The 26,260-nt window shown below is 48.6% G+C and overlaps 1 protein-coding gene across 1 annotated transcript in view; it reads left to right on the forward strand.

Annotated features, from left to right (window-relative positions):
• The window catches only part of LOC107120816 (src kinase-associated phosphoprotein 1-like), a gene marked incomplete at its 5' end in the record, with an annotated part of 21,784 nt that extends 2,931 nt beyond the window's left edge, over window positions 1-18,853 (forward strand). The window contains 3 exons of the mRNA XM_015423587.1: window positions 5,040-5,164; window positions 11,534-11,597; window positions 18,633-18,853. Of these exons, the coding sequence (XP_015279073.1) occupies window positions 5,040-5,164; window positions 11,534-11,597; window positions 18,633-18,853 (410 nt within the window). The remainder of the gene's footprint in view (window positions 1-5,039; window positions 5,165-11,533; window positions 11,598-18,632) is intronic.
• Between the last annotated feature and the right edge of the window lie 7,407 nt (window positions 18,854-26,260).

Genomic DNA, 26,260 nt, shown 5'->3' on the forward strand with positions numbered 1-26,260 from the left:
TTCCCTACATTGTATTGTCACCGAAACACTAACATGATGGCAATTGCTTCCCCTCCCATCATCCCGCAACCCCCCTCCTTTCTGTCTCCCAGGTGAGCCAAGGTGTAAAGTTACATTGCAGTTCAGCTGGAGAAAGGGGGTGGGGGGAGCCTGTTAAAGGGATTAAAGAAGGAGTGTGGAATGCCCAAGCTTAGTTCTGGTCCCTTCCCCATCTTGGCTGTAGACCTTGATATTCCACCTGCACTGTGTAGGGTTGCTGGGTCCCCCCTGGCCACTGGAGGAGGATGGGGTGTGTGTTGGGTTGCCAGATCCAGGTTGGGAAACTCTTGGAGATTTGGGGGTGGACCCTGGGGAGGACAGGCACCTCAGTGGAGTACAATGCCATACAGTCCACCCACCAAAGCATCCGTTTTCCCCAGGGGAACTGGCCTCTATAATCTGGAGATGAGCTGTAATTCCAGAGGATCTCCAGGTCCCACCTGGAGTCCGGCATCCCTAAGCAGTCACTCAGGAGGACTGCCTTTGAATTGGGTCAGAGGTGGTATTTCCTTTGATCTGGCTCAAAGAAGAAAGCCTCCATAGGCCTGTGAGTCACGCTCAGAATAATTGCGACTTATCTTGTGAACACGCCCTGCAAATGCGGGGGTATGCTGAACTCCAACATGCTGGGGAAAAGTAAGACCGCCCCAGATCCAATGCTACTTTTGTAGTTATTCCCTGGTATTCCTTCTCACACTTACTGCAAAATATTACCATATTCCTATGGAGCTTCACAACCAAGCAGGGATTTGAACCTGGGTCCCTCCCCCCCACATCTACGTGCAGCATTTTAACCTCGACACCGCACTAGCCGTTCCAGTCGAGTGACATACGGCCTGTGAGGCGATGGGGGAAGCTCCCTTTTTGGATGCGGCCAGGGGAAGGAAGACCACAGTCGGATTGCATTCTAACATCCTTGTCAGTAAAGAATGAGGGAAAGGAGAAATACGGACACCAGGCCATGTGTAAATAAAGTATGGCCCATTTTTTCCCCCCATTAGTTGTCAGACGGGCTTTAACCCTCCCTTAAGTGACCATATATAATCCATGTGTCGGGGTGTATAAATATTTTCCAGTTATGCTCCATCAAATGCATATAAACAGGAAGCTAATACTTCCAACTGAATTTGGCGTGCCTAGATAGATGGGCTGCGATTATACAGTGACTCCCATCTAGGGCAATTGAATGCAAAGCACGTTTTGAAAAATATGTACAAGGAGGAACAACAGGCGGCTGGTATGTGTGGGGGGACAACAGTTGCAGCTTTCGGGCTGAGTGACAGGGCTTCTCTTGCTGCCATTCAAAGGATGATGGACATTAGAGCAGAGCGCGGGAAACAGTTTTCCGTTATTATTTGTATACTGCATTTACTCGAAGGAAGACAACACTGAATGTAAGACGGCCCCCTTAAAAATGCTATGGACACACACACACACACATTTATTATTGGACATAACCGTGACTTGTATGCAAATGGAAGATGACCCCTCTTTTGGGGATGGCGTACCTGTGAAAAAAACTAGTTCTGCATTTGAGTATTTACTGTATTATAAAAGCCACTGCCCTGTGATCTAACTGAGTAACCGCCATGAGGACTTTCTCTAGAGATGGTCTGGGAGTTCCCCCTGGAAACTTAATTCCCACACTTGCAGGAGCCATTTTGGATCGTGACCACAATGCAAGGGAAGAGTGGGCCTAAGCCTTCTGCCCTCCCCCATACTGTTTGCCTGACTCAGCATGGCCCCACTGAGCTGTTACTTACCTCCAGGGCTATTTTGGGGCAGGAACGCACAGGAACGGAGTTCCAGCTGGCTCCCAAGTTGGCCACGCCCAGGAGAAACTCATTAGCATAATAGGCCACACGCAACAGCAGCAACTCATTCGGATTGGCTACAATTAGGGGTGTGTGGCCTAACATGCAAAAACAAGGTAAACAGAATAAGAAGCAAAAGGTGGGTGTGGCTGGATGACCACACTTCTGGTAACATGGGGGTATGGCCTAATATGCGAATGAGCTGTGCTGTCAGGGTGTGGCCTAATATGCTAATGAGTTCCTGCTGTTGGGTATGGCCTATTATGCTAATGAGTTCCTCCTGGGCTTTTTCTACAAAAAAGCCCTGCTTACCTCATGCGGGAGAAATTTACATCGCTATCAGCACATGGAAGTTTTCCCAGCAGGGCACACAGTGGCTTCTTGGATCTGTTTCAGGTCAGGAAAATGGTATGGAGGAGGCTTAATCCCCCTGTCCTCCCGTGCTGTGGTCCTGATCCAAATCTGGCCCACACGTGCTTCAGAATTCAGTGGAACCCCATACACCTCTCTGAAAGGTGACCTGGGAGGGTTTAAGAATCAGTGTGATTTTCGGTGGCTAAGATAGCCTGATCTTGTCAAATCTCAGAAGCTAAGCACGGTTGACCCTGGTTAGTATTTGGATGGGAGACCACCAAGGAATGCCAGGGTTGCTACACAGAGGCAGGCCGTGGCAACCCATCTCTGAACATCCCTTGCCTTGAAAACTCCACGGGGTCACCATAAATCACCTGTGACTTGATGGCGCTTTCCACCACCAAATTCCCTGGGGGTCACCAGAAGAAGAAGAAGAAGTAGTTGGACTTATACCCCACCCTTCACTTGGAGGCTCAGAGCAGCTTACAAACTCCTTTCCCTTCCCCTCCCCACAACAGACACCCTGTGAGGTAGGTGGGGCTGAGAGAGCTCTGACACAAACTGCTCTTTTCAAGGACAGAACTATGGCTTGCCCAAGGTCATCCAGCCAGGTGCAAATGGAGGAGAGGGGGATTAAACCGGGTTCTCCCAGTTCTCTGCATACTTAACCACCACACCAAATTGGTTCAGGAGATTTAGCCCCATCATAGTTGTGGCATACATATCGAGACATTGATGGGTTGTGGGGACAAAAATCCTGCCCATCTCCTGTCACCTCTGCCAGTAAGAGACATGCAGTGATCCTGCAGAGTGTCCGTTTCCTTTTACCAATCCTTACAGGTTATCTGAAAGCCAACACACAGTGCAGAGTTGCCACAGGAGAGTGCTTTAAATTGCTTCAAGTGGCAGCTACCACCATGAGATGAGCTGCTTTCAGGGTTGCCTGTGGGGTCTCCAGGCTGCTCCCTGGGATCTTCTGGCATGTGCACAAAGCACATGCTGTGATGATGTCACCCAGAGGTGAAGGCATCGCACTGGACATATCACGCTGGGGACGCTCTAGCATTTGGGGAGGGGAAACTCTATGGTTACCATAGAGTTTTTACCCAAATGCTTGAGTACCCCCTGTGTGACGTGCCTGGTGTGATCGCACCGGGCACATCAGGCACAAGGGAACTGTTTGGGGGTGGGGTTCCCCCTTCCAGCCAGCTGGCCAGTGGTAGATTGAAGCCCCTGAAAGTGGGCGAACCCCTGCCACTCCCAGAGGTCCAGCAACCCTAGCTGCTTCTCTGCAGTGGCGCAACATACGTGGATCAGGCAATTTTCTCTGTGCCTTTGAAACCCCCAGGGAGGAGGGGCTGTTTGTAACCGAGTGGAAGAAATCTGTGTGGGAAGCAACCGCAAAAAAGGCATCTCATCGCCTACTAACCGCTGCCACACGAAGCCATTTGCATCTTCCTCCATGCGGCAAGAGTTCTGCCGTGCCCATATATTTTCCCATTATTATTAATAATAACATTTACCCTTAACACAGTGTACCTTTCATTTGTTCATATTACCCCACTTACAGTCATCTTTTTAAATAACCATGTAGATTAATCCCCATATTGTAGAATGTAGATCGGCGGTGGTGGCTAACATTTTTTTAAAGCTGTTTTTTTGTCTTGATGGGACTCCAAGTAACTCCCGCTAGGAGAAAAATAGCTTTTTAAAAACTGCTTTCAGGTAGGAACGCAAGGGCGCTGGAGGGTTCAGCTCCCCGCTTCTGCTGCCCTGTGATGTACTTTAAACTCCACTTTAAAGGCAACCTGGGGTTCCCCCTGTCTGCATGCGTCCTAAGGCCACATATTGTGTTTTAGCCGCATTCATGTGTCAAATGAAACTGTGATTAAGGGAAAATGTACAATGAAGCCAGCTTACTCTGGTATGGGTTCCCTCTCCTCCTTGCACCAAGAATCATGGTTAAGCAGTAACTCAAGTTACTCAGGACGTACAGACGCAGACACGTGGGTTGATGGGAGTTTATAGCTCCGGTTACCGAGGGGAAACTTAACTCCGTTTAACCCACACGCCTGCATCTTCTGTGCAGTGACACACATCCATTGATCAGGAAAGAGCTGGAGTTTAACAAAGATTTTTGGTGCAAAAAGGAAGGTGCTCCGGTGAGCCCTGGAAGAAACTGGATTTACGACATTTTTTTCTTTAGCAGTGATGGGAAGTGCCATCAAGTCGCAGCTGACTTATGGCAACCCATCGGGTTTTCAAGGCAAGAGACTAACAGGGGCCTACAACCTCTAGACTTTGGTCTCCCATCCAAGTTCTGAATAAATAAATCTGAGTGTACTGACTAGCAGACTCGGGGTAGGGTATCAGGTGCCAGAAGTCAAGCAAGGCAGAGTCTTTCAGTCCAAAGGTCAGGGTTCCAGAAAATCAGGTAAGACAGAGTCAGTTTTTCAGCATCTGTCATACAGATTGCATCCATGCTTAACAGCATCCCTTGGCTGGTTTTTATAGCCATATGCTTAAGGGTTATGCTTGCAGCCAGCTGCAATGTTCCCTCTAAGCTGAGTTAGTGTGAGCTAGCTCACAGTTTTTTAGCCTCCCACTCACACACTTAGCTCAGGAAGGATGACTCCAGAGTAAATGGATTTCTGCAGTAGCCAAATCGCTTGCTCACACTTTAATGCCAGTAGCTCACAAAGTAGAATTTTTGCCCACAAGACTCCACAGCTTAGAGGGAGCATTGGTCCCAGGTCATTTCCCTTTTGCGTCCCGTGCATCACCTGTAATAAAAGGCAGCAACGACAAGCAATCTCTTACCATCTCTTGCAGGTAAGCAACCCAAAGGCAGGTTTCCAATCGAGAACTACCGTGCCCGGCTGGCTTCCTACCTGCGCAAGGATGCCCGACGAGATTGCTGTTTTGAACTGATGTGTCCTGGCAAGCGCACCTATGAGGTAGGTTTGGCAGAAAGCGAGGGCAGTCTGCCTGCCAAAATATCCTAGAAGAAAGGATGAAAACTGTCCAACAATCTCCTTTCCCCTTTGAGATACAAAAATTAAAGGGAGAGGGGTACGAGCACTGTCTCATGTCTGGGGTCTAATCAGTTAGCCTCTTTTCCCCCTCAATGACATCCCTCTCTAGGATGCAGGATTCTTCGGGCCTTACAGCCACTGGGGAAAGCTTGCTGTGTGAACTGGCAGCCGTGAGGATGGAGGGGGTGGGGATCAGGGCATCTGACCTGTTTACCCCACAGCTTCCCATTCACCAGGTCTGGCTCTACCATAATCAACTGGCAATGACAAAGGAATAGATATTTCCCCTCCCCACTTAAATGGTGCAACCAAGGAGATGTCTTCCATGAGATCTGCACAGCTCTTGCATTGGTCCCACAATTGACTGTTGGTCATGTAGGTGGGCAGGAGGCTAGTGGGGATTGACATCACAGCTGCATAGGGTTCAAGTGTCCCTAGGGGCCCCGCCCCAGAGGCCCGCTTCCCGCCGCCAGCGGATCGGGCCCCAGGGGGAACCCCCACCCCCAAAGCACGCAACGTGCACGTCACCTGGAAGTGACGCGGGCACGCTGGGGGCGGGGCCACAGTCATCCGAGGGAAAACTCTATGGTTTTCCCTCAGATGGTCGTGGCCCCGCCCCCAGCGTGCCCGGTGTGCCCGTGTCACTTCTGGGTGACGGGGTTGCGGTGCGCGCGCGCACTCCCAAAGCAGCACTGGAGTCCCCCGCTCCAGCGCCACTTCTGACTTGGCAACCCTAGCCATGGCTCAGTGGAAGAGCATCTGCTTGGCATGCAGAAGGTCCCAGGTTCAATCCCTGGCATTTCCAGTTAAAAGGACCAGGCAGGAGGTGATGTGAAAGAGTCTGCCTGAGCCCCGGGAGAGCTGTCGCCAGTCTGAGTAGACAGTACTGACTTTGATGGACCCAGGATCTGATTCAGTATAAGGCAGTTTCATGTATTCATGTGTATTCATTAGGTGTGCAAAGTGCTGTCCTAACAGTGTAATCCTAAATAGTGTTGTACCTTTCTATGTCCACTGGTTCTGCTTAGGGCTCAGCTAGACATTACACATGACACAACTTCAGTCAGGGATCCCCCAACCCAACTCCTGCGACCCTGTAGCCGCAGGGGGCTGACGAGGGCGATCCCCCCCCCACGAATATGCCCAGCCGACTCAGAGGAGGGAGAGGAGTGGCCTCACCAGGTCTTCCTGCATCCACAGCCGGCTTCTCAAAGTTGAGAAGCTGGCTGCAGAAGCAGGAAGACCGGGCGAGGCCGTGCAGCTGTCGCCTCGCTCCCTTCCCTCTGATGCGAGCCTGAGCTCCGGCATGAGCCACCATGCAGATGGAGCTGCACCCAATTTGCCTCCCCAACAAAAGTTTCTGGCTGAACTTCTGTCACACATAACATAATGTTCCCTATAGCATACTGGTTTCACTTCAAGGTGCTGGCTCTGACCTTTAAAGCCCTACATGGTCTGGGGCCTGCCTACCTGCAGGACCGCCTTTCCCCATATGTCCCCCAGAGAGCACTGAGGTCGGGGTCTCAAAATCGTCTGGCCCTCCCTGGACCAAAAGACACCAGACTGGCCTCTGCCAGGGCGAGGGCCTTCTCAGTAGCGGCTCCACACTGGTGGAATGAGCTCCCAGAAGACATCAGGGCCCTGCGGGACCTCTTACAGTTCTGCAGGGCCTGTAAAAGAGCTCTTCTGCCAGGCCTTCGATTAGGAGCCGCTGCCAATAACCCTTTATATCAACACCAACAGCCGGTGAGACATTGGACACTGACTGCGACCATACTTGTTATCGTTTTATCCTGGTCTAGTGGGATTCTATCACCACCAGCACTTTACAAGCACTTTATCTGCATTTGTGACTTGTTTACGCTTTTCTGAGCCTCAGTTCAAGGTTCACGAACCAAGCTAAATCCGGCCTGGACTTTGGCTCAGGTTCGGGTCTGGGCCCATCCCTAAGTATCAGGGTATAAGTTTTTGAGAGTCACATAAACACATGAAACTGCCTTATCCCTGGTCCATCAAAGTCAGTATTGTCTACTCAGACTGGCAGCAGCTCTCTGGGGTCCCAGGCAGAGGTCTTTCACATCACCTTCTGCCAGATCTTTTAAGTGGAGATAATGGGGATGAACCTGGGACCTTCTGCATACCGAGTGGATGCTCTACCACTGAGCCACAGCCCCTCCCAAAGCTCCTTTTGCCAGACACAAGAAATGGAGATCTCTGTCGTTAATGCAGCTCAACTACCCAGCCTGCTAAGCTTCTTCTAGTAGAGCTTCCTGGTCTTTCCCTCTGTGCCTTCCATCCTTTCTTTGCTCCCCCAGAAACTGTAAAGGATACCACCATGCCTGGACGGGAAGTACACACTCACGGCAGGAGTAAGTGGTTTCTCCTTCAAAGCACTGCCCTAAGATGCCACCTAGAGGTGCCTTGTGGGTAATGCCACCATTGTGTGTGTGTGTGTGTCCTCTAAACTTTTAACCATTAATCCAGTGATTCTCAAAACAGCCTGACATGGGAGCCACTTCTAAATTACACAGTACTTTTCAGGACCCGCTTGCCAACTAATCCCACACAACTTGTCCCCTCTCTAACATAAAATCCAGGAATCTCGTAGCCGTTAACCATGATTTATTTTTTCACATTTGAATCTAGGAGGGAAAGTGGTATAGTATAGCCCAATATCATCAGATCTCAGATGCAGGGTTGGTCCTTGGAAGGGAGACCACCAAGGAAGACTCTGCAGAGGAAGGCAATGGCCAACCACCTCTACTTTTCACTTGCCTTGAAAGCCCCTTGCTGAGGTCTCCATAAGTCTTGGATGGGAGACCACCAAGGAAAGCTCTGCAGAGGAAGGCAATGGCCAGCCACCTCTGCTTCTTGCTTGCCTTGAAAGCCTCTTCCTAGAGTTGCCATAAGTCGGCTGCAACTTGACGGCACTTGACAACGCACATTTATGAATATATAGTGTCGCTTAGCAACAGGTTAAGTGACATCATCACAGTCATTTTGCATCTGATACCAACCCAAATTGAACCTCCCTGAGCCTCCTCTCACAGCTGACTCTGTACTTTCTCCTGGGCTCATGATCCATGTTTGGCTCCAAACCTGCAACATGAGAACCGCTGCATTAATCTGTACTGGGCATGTGCAGGTTGAACACAGTGTTCGCCCCGTGTGTGGTTTAGGCAGCAGTGATTGCCAGCTAATGCTTAAACCGGCTTTCCTCCCTTGCAGTTCATAGTTCGGTTTGATTTGTCCCCCCGAGTCCCTTGTTGACTTATGTTTTTAGCACGCATTTTATTTACTTCCTTTCCCGCCTGGCGTTCTTGCTGAGGCTGAAGCAGATCTGAGAGTTATAAAAGGCAATGCAAAACACGGTGTAAAACATGCAGCAAAACTGCATCACACAAATTAAAGCCTGGGAAACAGCAATGGTGTAATACATTGCATAAACTGGGTTTCACAATTAGAACACAATGATCCTTAAAAAATGGACTTCGCAATTAGATAACACTGAAGTTCAGGCAGTAGATGTCCCATAAACAATGCCACATAAAGGGGGGAATGAAAAGAAAGCTGCCTAAAAATTTCACAGGCAATTAAATTGAAACCTTATTACCCAAACAGGGAATGCTCTTCCCGCAGAATTCTATTGTACGACATCCCTCCTGCCTTTACAAAACTGCCCTTCGCAAACTAACAGAAAGCTCAGGTATGGGCCATGGTTGTTCTTGCCCTTTTTCGAAGTGACAGTTGTTGCCAGCTCCGGGTGGGGCCTTGAGATTTCCCAGACTTACAGCTGATCTTCAGACTAGATCTTCAATTCCCCCAGAGAGAATGGCAGCTTCAGAGGATGGGCGCCAGGGGTCATTTCCTGCAGGAGTGCACAGGAGCAGAGCTCCGGCAGTAAAGAGCCCAGGGGGCGGGCACATGCAACAAGCCCCACCCCCTGCTCCCAGCAGCCCTCAGTCAGAGCAAGAAGCAGCCAGGTAAGTTGCAGAGGGCCCCCTCCGGTCCAAAAGAAGTCCAGTGGCACCTTTAAGACCAAGTTTTATTCAGGTACAAGCTCTCCCTCCTCTGCGAGGACAGACCTGCACGTCCACGTCGTCCCCCCGATAGCTAGCAATCCAAAACAGTACAGTGGAGCCTGAGCGGTGGGTGTTGCCTTCTGACTCACTTCCAATTATGTCAGGGGGTGTGGCATATGGAAATAAGTTATGCTAATGAGCTCCTGCACCTCTTTTTCTACAAGATGACCCCTGGTGGACGCTCTGGCATCCCTGCCATGCCAGACCCAAAGTCCACTGTCCCCAAGCTCTACCCCCAAATCTCCAGGAATTTCTCAGCCTAGTGTTGGCAATCCATGTGACGTCATGCTCATTCAGAGTATTTATTTATTTTTATTTATTATTCAAATTTGTACCCCGCCCTCCCCGTAATGCAGGCCCAGAGTACAACTGGCATCATTCCAAGGGCTTTCCCCTTTAATTTATTTATTTATTTATTTATTTATTTATTTATTTATTTCAGTTTGTATCCCGCTCACCCCCTTAGGGCTCTGAGCGGCTTACATGTTTCAATTAACACAAATCCTAGCCTAGGGCCACATACATATGGGGAAGGTGTAGCGGATCTTCATTATTGTCTTTCTTGCGGGAGATAGTTCGGCGGCGTCCTCTCTGGGAGGGGGGGGGGAACACCTTGTTCTTATTGAGGGATCAAGGGGAACATTCAGAGTGGCTGTGGGGTAGTGTCCATACAGCCATTTTGCCACTCTAGGTATTGGGACAGACCTCCACTATCTGAGGGGAACCTCCACATCCAGAGGCACTAAGCCTTTGAATCCCAGAGCCAGGAGGCAACATGGGGGGGTGGTGGAGGCCTTGGCCTCTATGCCCTGTTGTTGGCCATCCAGAGGAACTGGCTGGCCACTAGGCTCGCCAACCTCCAGGTGGTAGCTGGAGATCTCCTGCTATTGCAACTGAACTCCAGGCGACAGAGATCAGTTCTCCTGGAGAAAATGATCACTTTGGAATTTGTGCTTGTAATGTATTGAGCCTTCAGCTGATGCTTAATTCGGACAGAGCTTGAGGGTCCATAACAATAGCTGGCTAGGATCCTAGAATGGACCAGTAGGGAGACAAGGATCCTAGAGTAAACCAATGGAATAACAATGTAATGTAAATAGCCTGTCATTGGGAGTGGGGTGTGTTTGGGGTGTAACCTTTTGCATGCATAAATACCCGGCTTCGGTCAGGGATTCTGTCTTCTTTCTACTTGCTGAAATCACAAATAAACTATGAGCTGATCACTATATGCATCTGAACCCAGTATATTACAGTACTCTATGGCAATATGCCCCAAGCCCCACCCTCCTCAGGCTCCACCCCCAAAATCTCCAGGCATTTCCCAGTCCGGAGCTGGTGTCAGACTCCCATCGCATCAACGAAGCACACACTTGTAGAAAAGGTTTTACTTTATTTGAAGCAATAGGTGCATAACAGGATCACTGTTCAGAATGAGGCATAAGCATGGATCCCAATAGATTATAAAATTCAAAAAGCTGAGGCTAGGCTTGCCAAGTCCCCCCGGGGCTTGGTGGGAAATAAATATAATTAAATCAAGATACATATTAGATAAGAAAATAGGATTCTACACGACCCTCAATGAAATAGACAAAATCTGGCTCTCATCCAGTGACAAGTTAATCCAGAAAATTTACAACAAGCTGTTAGAGGAGGAGCTCCAAGAAGAAATTATAAAAAACACTATGGTAGCGTGGATAAAAGAACTAGGATATACACTAGAAGCTGAACAATGGCAGAAAACATGGAGCTCAATAAAATACATGAGAGCGACAACATATAAAGAAAACATTTACAAAATGTTTTATAGATGGCATTGGACACTGGAAAAATTGGCCAAATGCTTTCCAAATGCCTCTAATCTATGCTGGAGATGTGGATGTAATGTGGGATCCTAGAAATTTCCCAGTGGGCCACTGTCCCATGAAAGTTAGGACAGGGTGGAGTTTGAAATCTGGCCTATAGCAGAAGTTCTTGGTGTACAATTCTTTAAATTTTATTTCAGGCAACTTAATGCTGCCTTTCCCCCCACCTTAGGGCCTCCCAATCAGTGGACAATGGAAAACATTAAAACCAGCCATATATGAAACGATTAAAAGCAACGGTTAACCAAAACACATAAACAGGAAGGAAGACTGCGGGTGACATTTCATCAGCAGGTGCAACAGGTATCAGTGGAAACCTGGCCACAACCTCCATTCTCTCTTCTCAGTTCACAGCTCCCAGCCCGGAAGACGCCAAGGACTGGGTGGATCAGATCCTGTTTCTACTTCAGGGTGAGTAGTTAAATGGGGATGGGAGCGATGCTCCCTCTAAGCTGTGGAGTCTTGTGAGCAAAAATTCTACTTTGTGAGCTACTGGCATTAAAGTTGTGAGCGAGCCATTTGGCTGCTGCATAAATCAGTTTGCTCTGGAGCCATTCTTCCTGAGCTAAGACAAAAATGTGTGAGCCGGAGGCTAAAAAACTGTGAGCTGGCTCACACTAACTCAGCTTAGAGGGAACACTGGATGGGAACTGTATGTTACATCTCAGGCAATGCTCTTCTGTACATGTTGGCCATTTGCTTGACTAACACTTGGAGCTGAGGACAAAGCTAGACTGGAAAGCTGGGAGAAGTTAGGGCCAACAAGGGGAAGGAAAGTGGGATTGTCATTCCCCTGAGAGTACCTCAATTATATATAATTCTAATTCTAGCACTGAGATTCGGAGGTTTGCTGCCTCTTTATGTAGAGGTTCCCTTTACTCACCAACGTTCGTCGCCACTGATGAACTTCTCCTCCATGAACCTGTCTAGCCTGCTCTATTGTTATGTACTGAGCCTGAACAGTACCTGGAAACTGGCTAAGCTTGTTCCACCAGAACAATAGATAGCCAGGATCCTGGAATGGACCTATAGAGTAGTAGTTGTAATGTCAATAGCCTATCGTTGGTGGTGGGGTGTGCTGGGGTGTGGTCTTTGCAGCCTTTATAAACAGGGCTGCAAGGCCAGTTTTTCAGTCTTAGAGTTGAGCTGAAATCACTAATAAGCTATGAGCTGATCACTATACGCGTCTCAAACCCAGTATATTTCATCTATGAAACAGGCAACTTCTGTCTTTGCTGTTTACCAAAAAGCACAAACCGGTATGAGGCAGAAATTTAATGATTGGCTCATGGCCGGGGCAAGAGGCTTGAAAGGGAAGAAGGAAATTTGAGAAAGCGAGAAGGGGAAGCTATTTGCAGGTTCTGAGTTGGGGAGGGGGGGGGCAATACAGAGGCTGTATTGAGAGGGGCTGTGGCTCCTGGAAGAGCCTCTGCTTTGCATACAGAAGGTCCCAGGTTCGATCCCCGGCATCTCGTTAAAAGGACCAGGCAGTAGGGGATGTGAAATTCCTCATCCTGAGACCTTGGAGAGCCGCTGCCAGTCTGAGTGGACAGTACTGACTTTGATGGACCCAGGGTCTGATTCGGTATAAGGCAGCTTCGTGTATGTTCATGTGATGCAGCAGAACATATGGGGAAAGGGAATGGGAGAAGGAGCATTCTACATTTTAAAAGACTGTTTGTTTATTTGCTTCGCTTTCTCCTCACGAGGAATCCAAAGCAGCTTACTTCGTTCACCTCTCCTCCATTTTACCTTTACAACAATCCTGTAAGGTAGGTTAGGCCAAGAGAATGCGACTGGCCCATAGTCACCCAGAAGAAATGTAGAAAAAGCAGCTGCAAGTAGTGTTCCCTCTAAGCTGAGTTAGTGTGAGCTAGCTCACAGTTTTTTAGTCTCCGGCTCACAGATTTTTGTCTTAGCTCAGGAAAGATGGCTCCAGAGCACACTGGTTTATGCGGTTGCCAAATTGCTTGCTCACAACTTTAACACCAGTAGCTCACAGAGTAGAATTTTTGCTCACAACACTCCACAGCTTAGAGGGAACATTGGCTGCAAGGTGAAAAAAATATTTATTTACTTCTTGTGGATGGTCACCCAGCCACCTTCCGTGGCAGAGGGGGGTCTTCCACATGGGTCCCCCAGATCCTAGCCTGACATTCTAACCACTGTATCATGCTTTCTCTCAACCAGGTCAGTTAGTTATCCTCTATTCACCATATCAGGCCAGCAGTTGGAGTGATGAACGAAGAATACTTTCCCCATCCTGCTCCGTATTTCCTTTATGGGTGAAACGTGGGTTTACTGGACTGCTCTGGTGCTTATGGGTACGAATCCAGGGGCTGGTATCTCCACCGAATCTAATGAACTCAAAGTCCAAGAGTGCGATCTTGCGCTATAAAAGGATGTGCTATAAAAGGAGGCAAGCCGGAGCCAATATGAAATCCAAATCTCCGTCTTTTTTAAAAGATGCTGGCAGTACTTCCTCCTTAATCCCTGGCATTTATTTTGAACACAGACCTAAGCCCCTGAAGATAGCGAGCCTTGTGCGAATGATGGGTTAATTAAAAAGTGAACTCCCATCTGCTCCGCTGGAGACACTTCCCTCCCCCCTCTTCCCTTTTTTTTTTTGTCGAGCAAAGAATATGTGCTCTGAAAGTGCCCTCTGCTGGTCAGTCCACAAAACTAGCATTGCCCCCTGGATTTGGAGGAGCTGTAACTGAGACCTAAGGCAGCTAGAACAAATCTAGACTCCCGTGGCACCTTTAAGACCAACAAAGTTTTATTCCAGGTATGAGCTTCCGTGTGCATGCACACTTTTTCAAATATATTGGAATGGGTAGGTAAGGTTCAGACTTATAGACAGGGGCTGAACAGCCAATTAACTGTAGTGTATCAAGTCCTGACAAGTCCAGACATGTCCAGACTTGTCCAGAGACAAACCTCAAGCTTCGCTCCTAGAGACAATGGACCAGGTGGATCCTAGCCCGCCCCAATCAGAGGGCTAGGTTCCTGGCCGAGAAGCCAATAGGACTCTCGGCCACTGTAAATAACCTATCTGGAAGGTAGTATCGATATACCTGAGGTAGAGATGTGAAGGCCCGGAAAAAACCCGGGAAAATTTGGGGAAAAAACAGGTTTTTTCCATTTTTTTTCCTGAAGCCTTTTTTGTTTTCTTCCGAAAAATTGGAAAAATTGAAAAAAAGAAAAGAAAAAAAATGATTATGTAATGTTTTATTTTAACAGATCTAAGGCAGCTCGGAGAGACCAGAACCCCGCCTCCTGCTCCAAAGCGAGCCCTCCTCCACAATTTCCCTTGTTGGCCAAAGTAATCCTAAACACAGGGTGCAGGAGTGAGAAAAGGCAGAGCACAGTAAGTTACGTGCTAAGCAGAAGTGTCCGGTAAAAAGGACTCCAGACATGCCCTTGCTGGAGAAGAGAAGCCCCCCCCTATGTGTCTTAAAAACTAGGGTTGCCAGCAATGCTCCCTCTAAGCTGTGGAGTCTTGTAAGCAAAAATTCTACTTTGTGAGCTACCGGCATTGAAGTTGTGAGCGAGCGATTTGGCTCCTGCATAAATTAGTTTCCTCTGGAGCCATCTTTCCTGAGCTGAGACAGAAATGCGTGAGCCAGAGGCTAAATAGCAGTGAGCTAGCTCACACTAACTCAGAGGGAACACTGGTTGCCAGCCTCCAGGTGGGGCCTGGAGATCACCCGCTTTTACAACTGATCTCTAGCTGACAGAGATCAGCTCCCCTGGAGAAAATGGCCGCTTTGAAGGGTGGACTCTATGGCATTGTACCATGCAGAGGTCCCTCCCCTCCCCAAACTCCGACATCTCCTGGATCCACCTCCAAAGTCTCCAGGTATTTTCCAACCCAGACCTGGCAACCCTACCTAAAACAGGGGAGAGTGTCAATACATGCCCTTGCTGGAGAAGAGAAGTCCCACTGCCACCACCCTGTATCCTAAAACAGGGTGGAGGGTCCATAGGGAGCATCCCTCAGCTTATTTATCCGATTGCTTCAAATTCCATTTCTCTTTCACTATTGTAGAAGGATATGGGATACATTTTGGACCATTCTTTTCCAGATTTTTTTGGTCTGGATCCTGCTCAGCTCTGAGACATGTAAAATAGGAATCACCGGGGAAAAACAAGTGCCTTTGGCGTATCCAGAGCATCTTTGGTGATACTGGGAAATCTCAGCTGGCTTTTGCTCCCAGCGCATCTTAAAACCAGAAGAAATTTTTGTATTATTATTTATTAAATTGGATTGTCTAGGCTGCCCTTCCCTACAAGAAGGGCTCAGGGTGGCTTACAACACAATAGGATACAAAATCTCAGTTAGAACTAACCGAAAACAAACCAATAAATGTCAATAGATGGAACCGTATATATACAATATACAGCCTCCCTTGGGGGTAGGGGTTCTAAGGAAAGAGATCTAAGGTCACAGAAAATGGCTTCTCTCAAGTCTGAGCGAGTTCCCGCCCCCTCGGTTTAAAATCAAAGATGAGAGGTCCAGATTCTATTTGTGACTTGATGCATCTGATTCATTTGTTGGCGTAAGATTTAACTGCGCCAAATAGTTTTCTATTTTCTCTGTGGAAATTAGCCTGTGTGGGCCACACTCCAACCAGACACAATCTCTCTGTGAGAGTTTCGATTTATAGATTGATCCCAACCATGCACAGAAGGGACTTCTGATATGCCAGTTCCCTGGCAAGGCGGGACATAAATTGAAAATAATAAATAAATAAATAAATGTGTTGGGAGACTGGATAGACATACCTTGCATCTGTCAGTCCACCTAACAAAAGAAGAGGTGGCTCCGATCCAAAGATCTGCAAGCGTAGCAGTACACAGACACACTGCTGTTACACTTGGAGAAAATTTTCACCACTTGTCTGTAATGGGAAAGGCAGCAAGAGGATAATATACTCTCCCTCTCCTATTGGTTATTGGTTCATCAGAGAAAAGGAGGGGCATATCCACACTACCAATAATTCTGTGATTAACTTTGAACTGCATGTATTAGCATACCTTTTCTATACAAAGGTTGCAGGAGGGGTGGGGCTGTGGCTCAGTGGCAGAGCATCTGTTTGGCACGTAGAAGGTACCAGGCTCAATCCCTGGCATCTCCAGTTAAAACATCTGGCAGTAGGTGCTGTGAAAGACCCCCCTGCCTGAGAACCTGGAGAGCTGCTGCCAGTCTGAGTAGACAATACTGATTTAATAGACCAAGGGTCTGATTTGGTATAAGGCACCTTCATGTGTGTGTTCATATGTGTTCAAGATTAGCAGTGATTATGTCCCCTCTCGGGTTTTTTTAAAGGTAGTATCGATATACCTGAGGAAGAGATGTGAAGGCCCAGAAAAAACCCGGGATTTCTGTGCACTTAGGACAAGCAAGTCCTAGGTTACAAACTGAACTCTCCAATGAGTAATGACAGACACAACAGAGTAGCTGCAGAAGCAGAGACTGAAACTGATACTGATAATTACAGCTCAGAAAATGATTCTGATTAAATTTCATGCCCATTCATTGAAACTTTTATTTATTTATTTATTTATTCGGCTTTTATCCCGCCCTTTCGCCAAAACGGGAACTTAGTCCCACACTCCCTTCTATACACTTCCCCTCTCTACAATTCTTTTTATGAGAATGGGGTTTTTTATTATTTAATACTGTGGAGAGGAAATATGAATAATTGTTACTTCTGGATTTTTAAAAATTGTTTTGTGGAAGATTTTTGTCTGTTCCACATAAACTAGTAAACAGTTCAGGAGATTGTTGCTCCATTTGTTACAATTACAAATAAATATTATTTAAAAAGTAAATTCTGTTTGTAATAACTGTTTGGATACACTATATTTTTAATATGCTAGTTGTGATAATTTCATGCCAAGTAAAATTGTCCATAGTAATATTTCATGTTCCTAAAGTAACAGAATGACTTTCAATCTGGAAAAGAAAAAAAGAAGTGCTAATGTAGCATTTTTTTCAATTTTTCCAAAAATTTCCGTTTCCCCCCCAAAAAACCTGGGGTTTTTTCCGAGCTTCAAAAATTCCGGACATTTTACATCTCTAACCTGAGGTTTCACCTCTGCTTATGGTATTGTTCTCCCTACCAGCAAGCTACATGCGAAGGAATACGTCCCACAGTGACCTCCAAGATTCACCCTTTAGTAATATTTTCAGAACACGCATTACACACATGCAGGGGCTATCCCACAGCTCTCTAACTCCCTTCCCAGAGCAACGTACATCTCCGTTTGGTTGTTCTTCAGAAACGTATATCTTGTTTTACAGTTTGCAGATACTCTGGGTAGAAGTGAAGCCAGGAAAGAGACCAGACATTGAATGTTTAGGATTTCTCTCTCTCTCTCTCCATTTTTTAAAACATAGCTATTCGATTTTGTTAATTGATGGAGACCTTTGATGCTAAGGATTGAAGGACTTGAACTGCTGGGAAGGCAGCCTTCTGGTAGGGTCATGGCCGGGTCCAGATTCTCTTAGCTCTCAAAGTGTAGTCACATCAAACACTTTCAGATCATTCTCTGGCACCAGTCTGGCATCTGATTGGATTCTGTGAAGCTGATTAATCTGTTGTTTTGTCTGTGATCATGAGCGAAGCGTAGGGAGTTAGAAGCCGAGCATGTGATGGGACTGTCACACATCCCATTGCGTACCTGGCAGAGGAAAGCTCCATCCTCATTCAGATGATCCTGGATCAAATCCCCCCTCCCTCTGTCACATAGTTTACTGGGTGACCTTGAGCCAGTCACTCTTTTTCAGGCTAACCTACCCCACAGGGTTGTAGTGAGGATAAAATGGAAGAGGGACCACCATGTATATGGCCATGAGCTCCTTGAAGAAAAGGTAGGATATCAGTACAATTAAGTTAATATCTGGATCCCTCCTCAGGGGTCATTTTGTAGAAAAAGAGGCGCAGGAGCTCATTAGCATAACTTATCTGCATATGCCACACCCCCTGACATCACCAGTAGTGTGTCAGAAGGCAACACCCACCGCTCAGGCTCCACTGGACTGTTTTGGATTGCTAGCTATTTGGGGGGGGACGTGCAGATCTGTCCTCGCAGAGGAGGGAGAGCTTGTACCTGAACAAAACTTGGTCTTAAAGGTGCCACTGGACTGTTTTGGACTGGGGGGCTGGGGGGAGCTCTGCAACTTAACTGGCTGCTTCTTGCTCTGACTGAGGGCTGCTGGGAACAGGGGGTGGGGCTTGTTGCATGTGCCTGCCCCCTGGGCTCTTTACTGCCGGAGCGCCGCTCCTGTGCGCTCCTGCAGGAAATGACCCCTGTCCCTCCTACAGAAAGCCAAGGACTCATTATGGTGGTTAGTTTTCCTTTCCCATGATTCTCTTGTTTCCCTCTTCCTTTGTCTGCCACATCTTTTCTATCTCCTGGCTTATCCCCTTGTCCCAGATATGAGGTCCCTTGTTATCCCTTGTGAGGAGGATGTCCGAGAAGAGGCCTACGATGACATTGACAGCTTTGATTCCTCACATACGATGCTTCAGAAGAATTCTTCTCTCAACCCGGAGGAGGAGGAGGAGAGCGAGGAAGAGAGCAAAGAGGGCATTTATGAAATCCTACCAGGTAAGCAGATTATCAGATGCATCTTTTCTCCTTTAAAATGTCAATAACAGAGCAAGAGAGCCACTTTCAAATGGTGAAACTGAGTGGGGACCGCAGGGTAAAAACCCCTCTCCCTTCCCTGCACAGCCCCAAGGCAATTTGAGGCTCCGTGGGCTTACAGTTAGCATTGATGAACAAATCTTGTCTCCTTAAGCCTTCAGAATGGTAAGCCAACCGGTCCAGTATTGTCTATTCTGACAAGGGTTGCCACCACCACCATCCAGTCAGGGTGGAGATTCCACTGATTTCGGGGGCTCCAATCCGATGCCGGCCAGCTGGCTGGCGGGGGAAGCCCCACCCCCAAGCAGCCTTCTCCCATGTCACTGGAGCAATAACATCACCCACTAGTGACATCATCACATTGCCGACGTCAGGGGGGGGGTGATGCTCTATTTTGGGGGCAACTCTATGGTATGGAGGGCAAAAAACCCCATCGAGTTTTGCCCCAAAACTAGAGCGTCACCCCCCCTACACAGATCAGCAACATGATGACATCACTTCTGCATGACATCATGACTTGGGAGCCCCGTGCCGAATCGGAGGTAGAACCTGGAAGCCCTAATTCTGACAGGCTTCCAAGTCAAGCATATGTGTGTGCATTTTTAAAACATCCTATTCATCCTTAATATTTATAGCACAGTAACTTTTTCCTGCCCTTGTACCTGAAAATAGAATAGTGCCCACTTGAATGGGACAACCTGGGGCACAGTCCTTTTGTCTACAAAATACTTCTGCCTGGAATATATTATTATGCAAATCAGTGTGAATCATCATGTCAATTTGCAAGTGAAGGCAAAAAGAAAAAGACAAGACAAAGGAGACTGAAGAAGCTGCTTCAGCTCACCAGAAATAAAACTGAGCTCACCGGGAAGGGGACGGGTGGGAAGGGGTGGTATGAAATCTTGCAGATTTTGCATAGCTCAACTCAAAACCACGTTGAGCTTTTCAGTGGGGTGTGAAACGACAAGTCTGGCTCCTAGAAGACAGCCCAAACCATATTTGGGAAGAACAGGCAGCATCCACTGTGGACCCATGAGTGAAAAGTGGATGCTTTTGGTACCATATGCTCAGCCTTGTATTTCCTGAGATGTTTGGACCTTTGCGTCCCAGGCCCGTTCTCCTCCATCCTACCCCACCAAGCTGTTCCTAGTCCATAGGGCTGCCAACTCCAGGTTGAGAAATACCTGGGGATTAGGGGAGTGGAGCCTGAAAAGGGTGGAGTCTGAGGGAGGGAGGGACTTCAGTGCCATAGAATCCACCTTCCAAATAGGCCATTTCTCCAGATGAACTGATCTCTGTTGACTGGAAGTCAGTTGTAATAGCAGGGGATCTCCAGCCACCACCTGGAGGTTGGCAAGACCACTAGTCCATCAACTCACTGTTCTGTGCCTCTCCTTTTCTAAATTCAAACTTGCAACAAATTGTTTCTCTGCCCTTCTTGGTGTTTCTGGCCATGTTACATTCTGAAGGCTGGGGCGAGAGAGATTTCCTGGCCAAGGAGGAGGAGATTATTGGATTTATATCCTGCCTTTCACTACCCAAAGGAGTCTCAGAGTGGTTTACAATCTCCTTTCCCTTCCCCTCCCCACAACAGACACCCTGTGAGGTAGGTGGGGCTGAGAGAGCTCTTTCGAGAACAGCTCTTGAGAGAACAACTCTGAAAGAACTTGTAACTGACCCAAGGTCACACCAGCAGCTGCATGTGGAGAAGTCGGGAATCAAATCCGGTTCTCCCAGATTAGAGTCCACCCTCTTAACCACTACACCAAACTGGCATCCTGAAAGTACCCTCAGTCTTTAAGGAACACGAGTGCTCTTTTGTCAAATTCCTTACTGACTTTTCACCTGTTGGATGAAACCATAGCTAATCCAGGCTATTCAAGACAGCAAAACCCATAACACCATTTTGAAGTAAATGCCCATCGTCCCCTGTTGCTAAGAAGTGAATAGTCAATCTGGGAGCATCGTCTAGCTCAGCAGTTTTGAGCAGGGGTCGTTTCATAGAAAAAGAGCTAGGGGAACGCATTAGCATAACTCATTAGCATATGCCACACCCCCTGACATCACCGGAAGTGTGTCATAAGGCCCGGCGGTGGACCTGCAAGGCCGGCGGGAGTGCAAGGAAGCCACGCGAAGGCCCTCCCTGGCCCCAGGCAGGCAGGGGTGGGGAGAGGCAGGGAGGAAGCAACTTACCCTCCCTCTCCTCCTGCCTCCTCCTGGCTGAATGAGGGCCGGAAGCGGGGCAGCCGGAAGCAGGGGGCGGGGCTTCGTCATGTGCCCTGCCCCTTGTACCTCACCCGGGGGAACTGCGATCCCCCGCAATCCCCCCCAAAATGACCTCTGGTTTTGAGCCTTTTGGGTATGGTGATACTCGAGTCCAAATTTACTTGGTATAGTAATCCGTCCAGGGGTGACCGAAGGTTTTTTGATGTCCTGGGCAAACTATGACCTTGGGCCCCCATCTAGTTCATCCATTTTCTGCAGTAGCTAACAAGATGTTTTTGAGAAACTAACGAACGTCACACAAAGGGTGCATCTGCCCCATTATGAACCCCAAGTCAGTAACATTCTGACATCTGCAGCCTTTGCATACGGAGGTTGCATACCAGCTTTTGAGACACACCCCTCCTTCACCATTGCTCCCTCCAATCCCCCCTAAAATTCTAAGAAACTCACCCGAGTAACCAACAGGACACGTTTTACTTGATCAACGTGTACATGTAGTGAAGAAAAGAAATGCCAAGTAACGTATGACACGAAGATAACTGTTTCCAGGGTCATATCTTTGATTTTGAAATACAAAAGACAGGAGTGGAAAGGGCAGCGGGGCGGCCATTACAGAGAGCTGGCCCACAACCCACTTTCAGAGGCTTCATGACCCATTTTTGGGTGCCAGTCCACAGGCTGGGAAACCCTGGTTTTCGCTATCCACCCCCGTACCACCACTATGCATATGCAGAAAGCGGTGTACAGATCTGCTCTTCCAGCAGGAGCAAGATTCCCTTGGCATCTTCCTGCAGCAGGACCTGCACATGGGGTCCTGCGCATGAAGTAGATCAGGGACTCTAGTTTTCTGTGTGGGTTATATATTTGCCACCGCTGGAGATGCTAGCAGTATCTGTAGCGCGCACAGAAGAGGACTCTGGGATCAGAGTGATTTAGGTGCTGCTCTGGGGTGCAGCTGTGTTTGTTCACTCTAAAGTATATAAATAGAACTATTTAGAGAGAGAGATGTTTTGCAGTTGTGGTTTTTGAGCAGCCACACTTCTTCTGTAGGGACGCGCTAATATGCAGAATCCTCGCACGGGCACAGCTGCACTGCAGAAAGATGCCTGCAGAGCAAACTGCCGATGATGTGAACAAGAATGCCCAGGTGACAAAATTAGGGCCTGATGTAGAAGAGTAATATCTTCCTGACCCTCAAACGTTGTGAGCTCTCAGGACCTATAATATGTTACATTTCCCCCCAGGTCCTTCCAAACTACCTGCACTTGCTAATTCCCCACTTGGAACTCAAATCCCAGGTGTGTAGGACTGGTTTGGGTCTGGACTGCAGTATGCGGAGAAATGGGGCTTCATCCTTCTTCCTCCAGGCTTTTTCCCAACCTGAAATTGTCCAGGGGTGGTGGTGGTATACTGATGGGATCCCAGTGGGGCAAATAGTGCCCCCCAAGGCCATTTCAAGTCAGGGAAAAAGCACAAGGCATAAGCACCCTCTTCTGATGCACCAGAGTTCCAATCAGAACCAGATCCCCACACACCTGGGAAATAAGTCTAGCAGGGAACTCACAAGCGCACACCTGACTGACAATTCTTGTGACAGGCCTGGACTCAGTCCAAAAACTCAGTGGGTTAGATCCAGACAAAGGGCTCTTCTGCATTCTCATTTTCACCACTTATGTGTCCCTATTGCTTCAGAGTTTTTTCCTCTTTTCCACGTGTGTTTCCCTCCCTCTAGTGGTTGATTCAATATTACATCTCTGTATGTCCGGCATAAAAACCTGCAGTTTGCAGGGAGATGTGCCAGACATACAGCAGTGTAATATTGGGGAGGGGTGGTATTTTTCAGTTCCTACTGGAGATCAGGGCCCTGTGGGACCTTCTACTGTTACGCAGGGCCTGCAAAATGGAGCCTTCGGGTGAGGCTGTGGGCGTCCACCTCAGTTGGCCTCCCTGTTCTAGTTCCCTACCTGCTGAAAGGGCCCATTGATTCCATCTTGTAGCCCCAACAGATTTATATGAAATTGTCGTTACCTGCACAATTTTATTGTCTATTGTTTTAATGACTTTAATGTGATTTTATTGTAATGAGTCGATTTGTTGTGATCTGCCCTGAGCCCACTTGGGGAGGGTGGAATAAAAATCTCGAAATAAATAAATAAAATAAATGTGTGGGTGGATGTGCACCTGGAAGTCATGTTGACCTCTGGTGACTTGACTGTGTGTGCACCTGGATGTCCTGGCGGCCTCTGGTGACTGACCCCTACTGGGGGCCTTGAGGATGTTCAGAGAGGTGGCTGAATGAAGCCTGCTCCCGCCTTCCGGCTGCTGGTATTCCAAGGAGGTCTCCCAGAGTTGACCCTGCTTAGCTTCGAAGATCTGACAACCTTGGGCTTGCCTGGGCTACCCAGGTCAGGGCTCACCAATGTAATATTGAATCGACCACTAGAGAGAGGAAAACATGAGTGGAAAAGGGGGGGCGGGGACACCCAAAGAGATAAGGACACAGAAGTGATGAAAATGAGATTGCAGAAACACCTAAGCTGGCAAATTGCACCAATTCCTCTTTCCCACTGGAGACAAGAACAGTTTTGTGGAGATCAATGGGCTGCAGTGGGAGGGGGGAAGCTGGAAACTTTCATTCTGCCTTTAAAAATGTAGTCTGGATCCAACCCAGTATCATACAGGTGGGACCTGATCAGACCCTATAAATTAGCAGATCCTACTTATGAAAATCCCTCACATGGACTTTTAGTTTGGATTCACCTTTAGAAGAAGAAGAGAAGAAGAGATTTGATTTATACCCCGCCCTTTACTACCCAAAGGAAAAGGTGAATGTTTCTCCCCCATGCATTATAGCTGAGGCTATATTTCTTTACTGGCAAGGAACAGAGAGAAGGAGAGAGACAGTGTATGTTCAGAATGCTGCTGGTCAGAATAGAATAGGATCATTTCTAGGTAGGTTTGAGCCACTGTATCTCCCAGACACACCTTGGGTAGAAGCAAAGAGATCACAGTCCAGAATATAAAGGAAGACTCCTCAACACAGGTGAACATGAGAGGTAAGATTTCAAGACAGGGACAGTTGCATCCAACAAGGCATTGCATTAATCAGAAACCACTTACAAAAATACTCTAGCAAAGCAACATCAGGTAGCATAGTGACAGGGCCAATTCCAGATTCTGTGGGGGTGCCCAGGCTCAGAATGCTCAGGGGCCCCTTTCCTCCTAGGGTTGTCAAGTCGGCAACATGGCCACGTCACTTCCAGAGCACACTGGAAGTGACATAATCACACTGTGATGTTGTGGTGATGCTCTGGTATTTGGTCAGAAACTCTGTGGTAAAAATGGCTTCTGCCGTAGAGTTTTTGCCCAGATACCGGACTGTTGCCATGATGTTGCCGACACGATGACGTCACTTCCGGTTCAGGCCAGAAGTGATGTCGCCATGTCACCAACAACATTGCCTGGACCAGGGGTCGATTCAGGGGAATCACGGGGGATCGTGGCCAGCTGATCACAGGCAGGGGGCGGGACCTGGCAGTGGGAAACCCCCACCTTGACTCGGGGGCCTTGCAACCCTGCCTCCTCCTCCCGCCGCCACCAGGATCCCCCTTTGTGCTTTACTTCCAGCCCACCCACGTCCCTACCTGCTCATGTTTCCTTCCTTCCCTTGCCCGTTTATGAACCTTCCCTCTGACCATATGTCCTTTCCCCAGTGGTACTGAGTAGCGTATGCAGATAGGAATACCACCAGTGTGACCCCAGGAGCTGCACCACCTCGGGGTATGCTGACGCTGGCCCTGAATCAGCAGATGACCATTCTGCATGGAGAGGCGGGAGAAGGTGGCACAATGTCATCATCTCCCCTTGACTCATATTCTCCCCTATCCCGATTCAAAGCCCCCCCCCCCCCAGGGTTGCTGGGGAGGTGGGCATTGGCCAGCTGATCACAGGCAGGGGGCAGGACCGGGCAGTGGGAAACCCCCACCTCGACTCGGGGGCCTTGCAACCCTGCCTCCTCCTCCCGCCACCACCAAGATCCCCCCTTGTGCTTTACTTCCAGCCCACCCACGTCCCTACCTGCTCATGTTTCCTTCCTTCCCTTGCCTGTTTATGAACCTTCCCTCTGTCCATATATCCTTTCCCCAATGGTACTGAGTAGCGTATGCAGATAGGAGTACCACCAGTGTGACCCCAGGAGCCGCACCATTCCTTCCCCGGCAGCTGCCCCACCTCGGGGTATGCTGACGCTGGCCCTGAATCGGCAGATGACCATTCTGCATGGAGAGGCGGGAGAAGGTGGCACAATGTCATCATCTGCCCTTGACTCATATTCTTCCCTATCCCGATTCAAAGCCCCCCCACCCAGGGTTGCTGTTCCCCCCAGCACACAGGGGATCCCCCAGTTTCTGGTGCTCCCCCCCCCCGGCACCGTCCCAAACAGGCAAGAAGCCGGAAAGGACTGTGACGTGCCTACATCACCCGGAAGTGACATGGGCATGTTGAGGACATCAGGGGGAGATGCTCTGGTTTGGGGGCAAAACTCTCCAGTAGAATTAGCTTCAAACCATAGAGTTTTGCCCAGGGGTCGTTTCGTAGAAAAAGAGCTAGGGGGACTCATTAGCATAACTCATTAGCATATGCCACACCCCCTGACATCACCGGAAGTGTGTCATGAGGCCATACACCCCGACGCCTTAGCCTGTGCCTGGTATCGCCACTGTGTGAAGAGCCTCACAAGGTCGAGGACAGCTCTGTGCCTGACTGATCACAGCTTCAACTTCAACCCTCCATGCCATAGCCCTTTGGGTGGAAGTAGGGTTGATAGATTCCCCAGCATACAGGGGATCCCCCAATTTCTGGTGCTCCCCCCCCCGGCACCGGCCCAAACAGGCAAGAAGCCGGAAATAGATGTGACGTGCCTATAGGGTTGCCAAGTCGATCTTCTGCCGGAGCGGGGGGCTCCTGGCCGGCGTCTGGTGTGCGCGTGCACGTCACCCGGAAGTGATGTGACGACGGCAGGCACGCTGGGGGTGGGGCCATGCTTCTCTGGGTGTACATTTAATTTCCTGCTCCTGGGTGATGTAGGCATGTAACATCATTCTGGCTCCTGGTAAGTTCCCCCTCATCCCCCGCCCATGAGCCCTCGGGACTTGGCAACCTTAGGTGGATGTAGGAAATGGTGGGGGTCA

The sequence above is a fragment of the Gekko japonicus genome, unplaced genomic scaffold (genome assembly GCF_001447785.1).
Source record: "Gekko japonicus isolate JY-2015 unplaced genomic scaffold, Gekko_japonicus_V1.1 scaffold4144, whole genome shotgun sequence".
Lineage (NCBI taxonomy): Eukaryota > Metazoa > Chordata > Lepidosauria > Squamata > Gekkonidae > Gekko > Gekko japonicus.